Below are 12,514 nucleotides of genomic sequence, written 5' to 3'. Positions count from 1 at the left end.
TTGCTTATATTCTTGTTTAGCATGCTCAGAAGTTAGTGAAGAGGCATAGCTGATTAATGGGCTGATGCCCCTTCCTCTCCTTGCACAGCAGCACTCTCCACCAAGGCTCAGCAGTACTTGCTCAAATCTGGCACCTGTGCTGGCTCATGCTTCTGGGCTCACCCCCCCATCTGATAAGGCACCTCAGATTTTTTTCCTCTTCTCCCCTTCCTCCTTTTTCCATCCTCTCCTCACAAGCCACCAGCTTTCTGGAGCAAAGTGAAGCAGATGATCCCTTTCCTCGCGTGCTCCCCTATCATTTTACCCAAGCTGACATTTATCTGAAGTACATCAACCTGTGCCTTTGGGCAACTAGTACTGAATGAACACGCTACTGTGTGTCCCAGCAACGATCCATGGACAACCTGTGAAAGCAAAGAGGAGAGAAGATTTTGACAAAACCAAAAGGGTTGAGTAAAAGTCAAGAGCCCTGACATGTCTAGCAGTGAACAAAGAATGAAAACAGACACCTTTCAGCCTGGGATGGCTCCTATCTACAACTCCACTGAAGAGGATGCACGCCACAGAAACTTGAACTTACAGGGTGATGGATACACTGCATCTACAACTGAATCATTCCTTGGGTCATCGGGGAGGAAGAAAAATCCATTTGTACAGTTTTCCAGAAGGAAGAGTCTTCTGTAATTGGAAGGAGATGTTCTGGTAGCATCAACCTACAGACTCCTGCTTTCCTAGGAACCTAGTCCTAAAACCTCCTCTGGTGTTCACAAAAAGGTTGCAGCTGTTCTGAACAGCTTATAAAAACAATGTCCTTTTAGCTTATATGTGTCAGAATGAAGGTCAATTACCTTCAGAAAGCAAGTGAAGAAAAAAAAAAATTACTTTTGAATGTTACCATTAACACATACTAACTGTACTAGAGCATTAGAAGTACTGAGGAAAACCAACATAGAAAATTACTCCCTGCCACCATCACTTAGAGGAGTCTGCCAGAAGAAAGAAAGGGAAGGCGATGACCTGGCTTAAAACAAAGCGTAGGAATCCAGCCTTCAGACAGGTCAGTCCATCTGTCCTTTGTTTTTTCAACCTCTCCAGTTCTCAGTGGTGCAGATAATTATCACTTGGATCCAGCCGTTCCTGCGAATTCGCAAATGTTAGCAATACTTGCTGACACAGGGCTACCTGCAACATCCTCTTACACAACAACAAACTCTTTCCTTGTGTGGTTTCTCGCTGTTTTTTATGCTTCCTTTACTATGACCGTTTTCTAGTTCAGACAGAAAACGTTAACAAAAAAGACAGTTCCTCAACTCACAGCCTCATTTTCTAACAGCCTTGACTGCTTGCATTAAAGCTCATGACTATGTCAGTGCCCTACACAAGCAGGCACAGAGTACAAGTAACGACCATAGTCGAGGTCAGGCAAGAAATACATTCTCAAACAAACCATAAGGAAGGAACATGCAGGCTCTCAAATACACTTCAAACAACAAATGAGACATATTTTAAATCAGTTTCCAATGAAAAGGTTGCTTATCTTTTAGAAAGATGTTTGGGAAGATCAAGGTCTTATTTCCCCTTTACATAACAGTTCTTTTGAAAGTGTAAAATACTAGCAGTAGTTAAAAAAATAAAGTCATCAGCTAGCCTGCACATACATATTTTGCAAAGAAAAGTCCAGTAGATTAATCTATGTGCTAATTATTGAAAAGAGAGAAGGGGTGCCAATAAGACAGCCATCCAAATGAATGGAAATTCTCCTCTTGCCTCGAAGGCCTAATAAGATGCTCCATCACTACTGCAACAGATTGCCCTCAAGGTTATCCTGTCACTTTTCATGACTGAACAGCCAGCCAGATGCACCAACAATTTACATAGAAACAACACTACAAATCTATAACTGAACATGTAATATCATTCCAGGGAAGCGTGCGTAAAAAAGCTATACAAACAGAAACAATACATGCCAGCCTTAAAATACAATTAAAAAAACCGGAGTGATTTTCCAGGATATACAAGGCACATTTTTAGTACCAAATTCATTACAAGCATTTGCACTGAAACATATCTTAGTGGTCAGAGCTTGGGCGGAAAAGGGGAGAATTTTTTTGAAGGGATACAAGCACATCCATTTGATGCTACCGCATCGGTGGTTGCCTTACTGTTCTAAAGGTGAAACAATTGCTGGCTGACACATAGGGACGTAGCTCCATACAAAACCCGGGTGATACTCACACCTGTGCTCACTTTAGGGTTGAGTTCTTTTCTAGGGTATCATAATTTATATTTGAAGTATCTGAGTATTTCCAGTATGTGGAAATGGGATGTTTGGTCACAGAAATACTGACAGGGACACAAATTCCCAAACGACCTTGACTATAATTAACCATCTAATTATAGTGGCATTTGGCCTACCAACACCTCTCTGGCAATCTCTGGCTGTTTTGTTTCAACAGATAGATTGACTGCAGAATTTGCCAGAGCTGCCCTCCCAGTAAGATAAACCCCTATGTAACAAGAGAGGTGATAGTTGCAATACAGGAATTCATATGCCTATGAACAAAATAAACACTTTTTTTTTCATGACAGGAAAAAAAAAACCAAACATATAGCAGTGCTGTCTCAGGGGTTTAATTAGCTTAGCAGGAACACTGATAACAAGACATCTTATCAGAAGCTTTGCTTTCAACAAAACCAATTAGTATCAATTTAAACAGAACAAGCTGAGATAAACGTGCGCATAACATGCATAACCTTGAGGTTCACAATGCCTAATAATTAAGTACTGGATCACTTCCCATACTCAAGAGAGAAAAGTTTGCATAAATCAACAATAATCAAAGGAAAGTTGTTCTCCTGTGAGGACAAGAAGGCTTTGAATCCAGTACATTGATTTCAGCCAGTTGTCCTTGTGAAACTGAGCCATGGCAAGGCTCAGGTTTTTTGAGCAGCTTTTTGAGATTTCCAAACAAGATTGTGAACTTTTCCTTCCTATCATTTTTACTTACTTTTCCCCAAACAAACAAACAAACAAGCACAGTCCACACTTCCAACATCTCTTATAGACAAAGGAAAATCTAAGCCACAGCTCATTAGCAGAACTCCCCTTCCACCCCAAAACTGTACTTATCCACCTCCTTTCCTCTTCTCGTTCTTTTGCAGCCTTCTTTATCTGCTTTTCCATAGTATTTATTTTTAATCTCCTGTTTCCAGCAATATTTACCTGGATTTTTGAACTAGCAATAGAGCAATAGTTTGATGGGTCCTTATTTACTGATACAGATTTTTAACCTCATACAACCCCCAAATGGGCTGGATGAGCAGAAAGTGAGGTGGACTGAAAACTGGCTGAGCTGCTGGGCTCAAAGCGTTGTGATGAGTGGCACAAAGTCCAGCTGGAGGCCAGTTACTAGTGGTGTTACTGCAGAGAGCAATACTGGGCCAATATTGTTTAACACGTTCATTAATGACCTAGATGATGGGACAGAGTGCACCCTCAGCAAATTTTCAGAGTATACAAAACTGGGAGGAACAGCTGATAACACCAGAGGGTTGTGCTGTGACCTCAACAGGCTGGAGAAATGTGCTGATGGGTATTTCATGAAGTTCAATGAGAAGAAATGCGGAGTTCTGCACCTGGGGAGGAATCACCCCAAGCACCAGCACATGCTGGGGGCCGACTGGCTGGAAAGCAGCTTTGCAGAGAAGGACTCGTGGGTCCTGGCAGACAAGCTGAACATGAGCCAGCAGCGTGCCTCTGCAGCAAAGACAGCCAACAGATCCCAAACTGCATTGGGAAGAGTTGCCAATAGGTCAAGAGAGGTGATCCTTCACTTCTGCTCAGCACTGGGGCAGCCACCTCTGCAGTACTGTGTCCTGTGCTGGGCTTCCCAGTATGAGAGAGACATGGATATATGAACACAAGTCCAGTGAAGGGCCACAGAGATGATTAAGGGACTAGAGATCTGTCATATAAGGAAAGGTCGAGAGAGCCAGGACCATTCAGTGAAGGGGAGAAAAAAAGATGGGGCCAGGCTCCTCCCCCGGGGTATGCAGTGAAAGGACAAGAGATAATGGACACAAATTGAAATACTGAAAACTCCACATAAACATAAGCCTTTTTTGTTTTGGTTTGGCTTTTCACTGTGAAAGTAATCAAACATTGGAAGAGGTTACCCAGAGAAGTTGTGGAGCCTCCATCCTTGGAGATACTCAAAACACAACCAGACACGGTCCTGAGCACCCTGCTCTGGCTGACCCTGCTTTAAGCAGGGGAATTGGACTATGCTGTCTCCAGGGGTGCCTGCCACCCTTAGCGATTCTGAGCAACAGGCAAATACAAAAATATGGCTTCATAAGAGCACCACTGTCTGGTAAACGGTGCTTATGTAATCCCTACTACTCTTAAAGAGCATTATAAAACTACTCCACATGTTACTCCTTTGCAGTAGGCTCATACCATATCCTTTTGAGAGAGCTACAAAGAATCGCTACCAAAACAGGACTTGAACTTATTCACAGCTCTAACTCAGTGCTTGCACTATGACTCTTTTATCCCACTTGGTTAACGTAAACTAGTCAAGTCCAGCCTAGGTTAGAGAAGAAGCAGCAGCAGCAAGGAGTACTCCATTTGCATTCTGGTATACAGCAATCGCCGCCTCCGAACATAAAATGCACATGTTTCTTATATAATGAAGGAATGCTTCTGGATCACTCAGGCCAACTGAGAGTGTTTCAAATGCATTCACTGGACCAAATTCCTTTCTTAGTTACTGAAAAATGGAGCAACATCATTGTGGTTGGGACATGAATTTTAGGCTATTGTAATTACTGTTGTATGCGTGAATGTACGCATGGACCCACCCCACATGTTCAGACTCAGTGCTACTTCCATAACTGCACTGCAAGGTTCACAGCGTGTAGTATTTTTTTCTTACAGCACTAGCAAAGTTATAGGACTGTCCCCTGTACTTCCAGAGATGCTGGCTGGAGAGAGCTTGAAAACACATGTTCTTCCCATACTTCATTTGCCTTTTGATTTTTTTGTCTAAAAAGCAAAATTCCTAAGTGGCAATTTTGTGGTTAGCATGCAACTCTTCAGTGCTTAAGGCTGATAAAGACAGCTGTCATTCAACCAGAACACTTCAATCCACATCAAATCTTTCCTTAGAGATAACTAAGGCAAACACAGGTGTTTCAACTTACAATTCCTGCGATGCCCAGGTAAGCTCTTAAAAAAACCATGCATAACTACCATCCAGAATTGTAGTACACAGGAGCGCTCCCCGGAGGACACACAGGAACTAGCTACTAACACCCCACTCGTGCAACTTCTGCCACCTGCACCCAGTGGCTTCGACAATCACGCGGAGCTTGTCTTTTTAACAGGGGCAGCTTTGCTCTCCCCTCCTCCAAGTGAAGGGCCTGAAGCCCCTCTCCGGTCCTCTTTACCAAGAGCATTCCAAGCTCTAGGTCAGAAAGCCACTCCTTTTGCCTCGTTTATCTCCACCTCTACCCTCCTAGAGCATGCCAAACTTCATAGCTATTTATCTCCAACTTCCCCACCTTCAGTCTTTAAGAATACACTCGCTTATCCACCAGGCCAATACCATAAAACATGTTTTGCAGGCTCCACCGGTTTTGAGACCAGAATACCGTGATTTGAGTACAATTTGAAAAGAAGAAAGAAAGTCTTTGTACAGAAGTTTTGCAGTAGCTGCCCATCATCTCTCTGCATGCTTAAACCAATCTGTCCTGGTTTAACCAGGCGGAATACGGGTTGAGTTAGGTTTGCGGCAAGGTGCATCCTCCAGGTTTCACTGCAAGAGTCCCATTAGAGAGAGGGGTCACCTCAGTAGAGAACGTGGAAGACAGCAAGTAGTTTGCATCCCAGATGTTAGCCTTCACCCAACCAGTGCCAGATACCTAAACAGGTTCAAAACACAGAAAACCACAGGGCAGAAAACCCTTGCTCTAGAGAAACTAACCACTTCGCAACTACGGCTGAAGCACAAAAATCACAATGTAAACAAACTCTTAGTTTCCTGGCATTAACCATGCTTTATTGATGGTAACATTATCTTTCACTCATGTCACCCAAATGATTAAAAAAAACACTGTAACTTTCCCTACAGACAAATGCCAACTTCTCTACAGCCATCAGACCACACGCTGCAAGGTCTCCTTCATCCATGGTGCTGTATATACTAAAATCCTGGAAGTTTCTTTCCATCCTATTGTCATTTCCTAAACAGTTTTTTTTTTTTAAACTAGTAGAGTCATAGTGTAAGACCCTAACATTTAAATATCAAGAAATTATGCTGCTGCTAGAGAAAGAAAACATTAATGAGTGTTCCTTGACAATATCACTGCCCTTGTTTGCACCAGGTTTTTCCAGCAAACATCAGGAGAGGATGAAAATTCTCTCCTTTTCATTTTTATCCAAAAGCATTGGAATTAACCCATAGGATAACTTTAAAATTCAGGCAGCATTTTTACCAGTTTTCTTTTATCTTACAACTGGCAGCAAAATAAATAAATAACCTCTTTGTAGATGAAGACAGCTCTTGGAGGCTTAACCTCAAACACTGAAAGGGGATAAAAAACCCACTTGTTTCTGCTTTGCATCTGGTTTCAGGATTGTAGGAAGAAATACAGTATCTCAGCATACAGGTTAAGCCAATTTAAGTCAAACCTGCTGTCCTACTCCCCCATATTCAACTGGCCATGTTGCACTGACCTCTCCTTTACATTGTCACTGGCAGTCCTACAGCTCGGTGGAAAGCTAGTTCAGGGAAAGAAAAGTAGTGTTAGAGAGGGCAGGGTTAAGTTTTCAGTTGGCTCAGCTCCCTGTCTGGCTGCATGAGAGGCAGGGATAACACCACGCAGTAGGGAAAACGAGACTGCCTTCAACCAGCTTCAAGCCCAAACTGCATTTGGTGAGCCAGCTGGAACGTCAGGAGATGAAACCTGCTGTGCTCATGCCACTCCCCAAGGACCACTTTAGTGCTTGAGGTGTGTACAATGCGTATGCGAGGCAAACATGTTTAAACATAAAAAGCTTTGTGAAGAGGTAGGAGTCAATGTTGAACGAGCAGGCACAGCTACAAAGCCCAGTATAGTCTCTTGCAAAAAATACAGGTTTAGGTCTGGAGGAAGTGTACAGCCCGAGCTCAGGGATACACTTAATAGCTTTATTAGCCAAGAGTGATTCTGCCTCGCTGGTTTGGTTTGAGCCACCCTGACAGCCCCTAACATACATTACTCCTCACCAAGACGCTTTGGGAGCTCACATAGGAATGGTATTACTGCTGGGGGTGCAAGTATCTTCCCTTACCACGAGCAGTCCACCCCCAAAATGTTTGAAACCAAGAGGACACCGCATTGCAAGCCAAACCTACAGATGTGATGTTCCCAGTCCCCAAAAGCATTGGGCATAGTTTTCTGAACACAGACCTGCCAAAGCAGATCCCTAACTAGAGGTGTTACTAGTCCTGCATCTCCTCTGCAATATTAAGAGCCTCAGACTCGGCAGAAGCTGGGTACCCTAGCCTGATACCTGGAAGCCAGCACAGACTCAAAAACATAAGGTTTGATACTCCCTCCAAAACGTTTGGTAATCATTTATTCTGACAACTCCCTCTATTCCTAACCCCTAAGCAAACATCCAGCTCCTTTTTGAACATTGTTAAATTCTTGGCCCCATCAGCATCCTGTGGTCGACTGTTCCAGCATCTAATTGCAATTCCTAACTTCTGGAGCCGCCTGCCGTGGTCTCTCTCACTTGAACACCAAGCCCACTCCACCCACGTGCAAACGAAGAATGTTCCTGATAATCCTTTTGAACACATCTGCTTCGGAGCAGAGCACTGCCTCAATGCAGGTCTGCACCAGGCCTCCAAAACCCACATATTAGACCATCAGGAACTGCGGAAAGGCAAAAAGTAGAATGCCTATGGCAGACTAATCCCTGCAGCAATATTTTTAAGAAGCAATTAATTCACTCTGCCAGGCAAAAATAAATAACGCAAAGGCAGAAAACAGGAAAGCTGTATCAGAACAACAAAGTATTCAAACAATTAATAGCAAGGAGATGCTCTGGTTTTATCAGAGCACACCTGAATTAAAGATGTGCGCTTGTAACACAGCAGTCCCTAGAAAACAAAATAGAAAACAGAGACCAAATGTGTCCGGCGTATACACACGCTAGCATTGTATCACCTCCTCCCTTGCATCCTGTCTATCGGGGAGCCCAACTGTACTGGCCGGTTTCCAGAATGAAATCATATAGTCTGCTATCAGCACTGTGAATTTATATTTCCAGAAAATCCTGATGTCATAGCCTGAGAGCAATTATCAATGAGGAATTATTGATTTTAATGTCGAGTTGTGCAACCACTTGACAAGAGGGGGAATAGAAGAAAACGGCCAAGAACGAACAGGCTATTCAATGACTTTAAATACAAAAAAGAATAAGCAAGAGTCTTTGATAGTCAGAACAATTGCAGTCATGGCCAAAAAAAAAAAAAAAATCTAATTTTATTCCACTAGAGACTTATTGTTGGGTCCAAATTTCTTACTGCAGTTGCTGGAACAGAAAAATCAAACTGTTCAGCTGAAATGGTCAATACACATCTGACTGACAACATAAATGGCAAAAGTACTCTCTAACTATTAGATGGATTTTAACCAGCAAACGCTGCTATCAGACATGGAAAGCATGACTTCATCTAAAGGGACAGATGTACCCTGGGGTTCTGAGCAGGACCCAGGCACAGACAAAGTGTGACACACGTGCGCCCTGTGATGCCAGTATGCGCCGACCAGGGTATATACTCACCAGCAGGGAGTTAAACCCCTCTGCAAAACCTGTGTTCCACCAAGAATAACAAAGGTAAAGCTCTTATCACACCTGGAGACAGTGGTTTCGCAGCAGCTTAGAGGCCGATGTGTTTCAGCACATCATCCAACAAGTGCTGGAGCCAGCACAAAAGGTGGGAAGGAACCGGGTATTCAAGCAGCAACACTGGCTTAAGTGCCACAGGAATGAAGCCTTGGCATGAGGTTGTATCAGCTCATTCCTAATCGTTCATCGTTATCAGAAAGGGGTGGCTCTGTGCCTACCGCCTCTCTTGTACCAACCCCGGCACTTGCCTGATAGAGCAGTAAATCAAATCAGCTTATTAACAGTGGAAAATTAACCTGGCACAAGAAGAGTTTTCTGCCAGGTTAGCAAGACAATCAGCTTTACATAGGGTCAGATAAATGTCAGCACGCACAGGAGGAATGTGAGGGGGTGTATTCACCTTCTTTGGACAGGAGGGAGGTATTACATCAGCTCAAGCTACATTGCATAACTTGACCCTGAGGAGCCAGACTGTCTCACTTTGCCTTGGAGAGGACCTCAACCTCTCTCCATCAGTCTCTGCATTCAGACTTTTCCAGTTGCGTACAGCATCATTTTAATGTTCTCCCATCCGTCAGCACAGGCAAATGAACTACACAAACCCTAGGTACAACCTGCACATAAGAAGTGAACAACAATTCCCATGGTACTAATCCTACAGGTAGAGCCCAAGCCAAGTACTTTGCTAGCACAGGCCAGAGAAATTTTGCCTTCTGCAAGCTTTCAGAGCAAATACACTTTAAACCTGCAGTTCTTCAGTGATTGCCTCACTTTAATACAAGAGGGTTATACAATTTCAAGGCAACAAATGTCATTTTGATAGGAATCAAATGCTCATTTAAGGGAAAAAAAAGAAAAAAAAAGCAGCGTATTTCCTTATTTTACTTTTCCAAATCCTACATGAGGTGCTAGTTTGCTAGATGTAGCCAAAAAGCAAAACTAATGCATCAGTCTGATCCCTCCATTAAGAAATGATGAATCTAGAACATCTCTGAACTGTATTCCAGGCAGTCTTTCCACGCAGGAATTGATTAGCAGTTCAGCCACGCACTGGACCGCTGCTCAGATAACAGACAGATTGTATCCACTTTGCGGAAATAGCTTCCTTTCAAAGACATCAGAAGACAACTATGCAATGACTGTTTATTTGCATTTGAAGCAGGGGACAGTGAGAAGTCAACTTTGTGACCATATTTTCAACATTCACTGAAGAGGGACAGACAGTCACTGAATAAAGGCTGCAGCTGTTTTAAGATGTTCTTAAAATAACCTTTTTTTGACTTTACTATTCCCAGAAGCAGAGACAGCAAAGCAGATCACAGGAGTCCCCTTCATGTGTTTTTCAGTGTACAGTCACCTAGTTATTTTTACCTGCCAGTAAAAACTGCCAGCTGAGTCAGTCCAACAGTCCACAGCCACCAAAAGTAAGCGTCCTCTTTCCCCACACCTCCCCCTGTGCTCCTCACTAGGTGGTCCCATCCTCACTGGTACTGTTAGACCCCTCCATGAACCGATCCAACTCCCTAGCCCAGGAGCAAACCCATCTGCTCTCATCGCCTCGGTTCACTGCAGGTCCACCAGATCAGGAGCAATGGAAGGAAGGATGAACAGATGGAGGGGACAGTAGAGGACCAACTCTAAGAGGAGGGCTGAGATGTTGGAGATACTTTCACTACTAGGATACTACAAAGGGTTGCAGCTTGAGGAAAGGGGCCTTTGTTTTAGGACTATTTAAAGACATTATTGAAATCAAGTATCCAAAAACCAAAGGGTCCCCAAATCACTGGTTTCTCTTGAAAATATTAGCATTTACTTTTAAAGTAAGCTTGTATAGGAAAGTCTTTTTTAAATCGCCTTCTACAAGGAAGGCACATGTCTAGCTAGCAGCAAGGTTTACTTCTAACATCTAAAGAGCCAGAACTAGATAAGCTACAGGCTTGTTCCATCTGTTCTAGTGCACAGAACATTATCTGCTTCTCTGCACCCTGCAGTGTTTTATCTAACCTATCACAAGCATCAAAAATATGCACATATGTATACATATGTGCATATGTATGTACATGTATATATACATACATTTTTACATATATACATACACACATCCACAAACACACCTAAGATGCCAACATCCCAAAATAAGGACATTAACCACAGATATGTCAAAAGTCTATAAATTATTTCACTTGAGGAATGTTTCTCAATACAGAACAGTTTTCTAACACAAACCTATGGTTATTACCCCAAAGCAGGGGGCACAGGAGGAGTTAAGCACTGACCCCTCCATATCAGTTTAAAAAAAATCCATTAGCTACAGCATGATCCTATTCCACGATCACCTTTAGAGTGCATGATTAACTACATAACAAGAACATGCGTAAGAGAAAGTATATTTAATGTCATGCCAAACTCCACCACAACACCTCAGAAGAGCAGAGCCCTCTGGGGCTACAGCAATTAACTGCCTTCTACACCGTAAGAGCAAAGAATCAATCTAACCATTCTTTCTCCCTTTTTAGTTTTGGACAGTATGCCTTCCTGGACAGAAGAGATCACCTCAATAGCTTTACGCTGCCACTTCACATGAGAATGGGAACGTCAGGCATCTCCTTGAACTAAACTGTACATTTCACAATTCATTAATCCCTACCTGCCTACATTCAACAACAGATGTCTTTAAAACCTTGCAATCTTTGACGGAATCATCCTACTGCGAGGTCTTTCTAGAGAAGACACAACAGTATCCTTCCAAGTTCATACTTGCAAGGGCAAGAATACTGAGGAGATACTCCTATCTCAACTCTGAAACAAAAGCTGCTACGGTGTGACTTGAGGCCGTTTTTAACATTAGGGTCTATTGTTAAGTGAGTCTGTCTTTTGCTTCATAGGCCTCATGGAGCATAAGGTTAAAGAATAATAAGGCAAAAAACCCCAAAACGTTGGCTTTGTCACTTGTCTTACTGCTTTCTAATGTGCAGAAGCCCTAATGATCCATTTCTACTTAATGCTAAATATTTATGAAAACCAAAACCAGCTACTTAACTTCTTTGCTTTTTTGTTAAGCAGAATGACATTGTCAGAAATCCCAGGTCTGGTTTCAAAGGCTCACTGTTGAAACCAAAGCCAAAAAAACCCTAAAACCCACCAAAACCCAACACTGAACCTGATCTGATAAGAAATGTCCTGTTTTGACCCAAAATATCAGCAAAACCGTGGCCTTTAGGCCAGTGTAAAGTAGGACTTTTAGAATAGCACACCGTGGCTCCCGGACCTGTTTTGCAATAGCAATACCTGCGCCAGCACCTGCGAGGGAGCAGCCCAGGAGAAGAGGACTTGGCTCCTCCAGCAGCAGCAGCCCTGGAACTAGAGGCAGCTCCACGGGGAGCAGCTGCTCTTCCGCCATTACGCATCCTGGTGACAAGTATTATTTTAAGGATAAGGCTCTTCAGGTAGGCAAGATCTAAAATGTCACTGTGAAGAAAAAATAGAACGGAAAAGAAAACACATGAACATAGGAGTCTTTCAGCTCTCTGATCCTTATGGATTCAGAGAATGTTTATTCCTTCTGTAAGAAAAAAATAGACAAACAGGAATTGAAGTTTAGTACAAACA

General features: G+C 42.9%; 1 protein-coding gene across 2 annotated transcripts in view; it reads right to left on the bottom strand.

The window, feature by feature from the left end:
- Positions 1-12,514, bottom strand: part of BORCS5 (BLOC-1 related complex subunit 5) — a 76,940-nt gene that overhangs the window by 40,862 nt on the left and 23,564 nt on the right. Inside the window, exon 2 of one of the 2 annotated variants that reach the window (XM_087768182.1) lies at positions 12,194-12,373. The exons of the other annotated variant lie outside the window; for it this stretch is intronic. Within the exon in view, the coding sequence (XP_087624308.1) occupies positions 12,194-12,305 (112 nt within the window). The 5' untranslated portion in view covers positions 12,306-12,373. The remainder of the gene's footprint in view (positions 1-12,193; positions 12,374-12,514) is intronic. 2 annotated transcript variants of the gene reach the window in all.

This window comes from Nipponia nippon, unplaced genomic scaffold (assembly GCF_047370975.1).
Source record: "Nipponia nippon isolate SJK-2023a ecotype South Korea unplaced genomic scaffold, ASM4737097v1 scaffold_3, whole genome shotgun sequence".
In the NCBI taxonomy this organism is placed as follows: Eukaryota; Metazoa; Chordata; class Aves; order Pelecaniformes; family Threskiornithidae; genus Nipponia; species Nipponia nippon.
The sequence above is the reverse complement of the archived record's forward strand: the minus strand, read 5'-3'. Positions and strand labels throughout refer to the sequence as shown.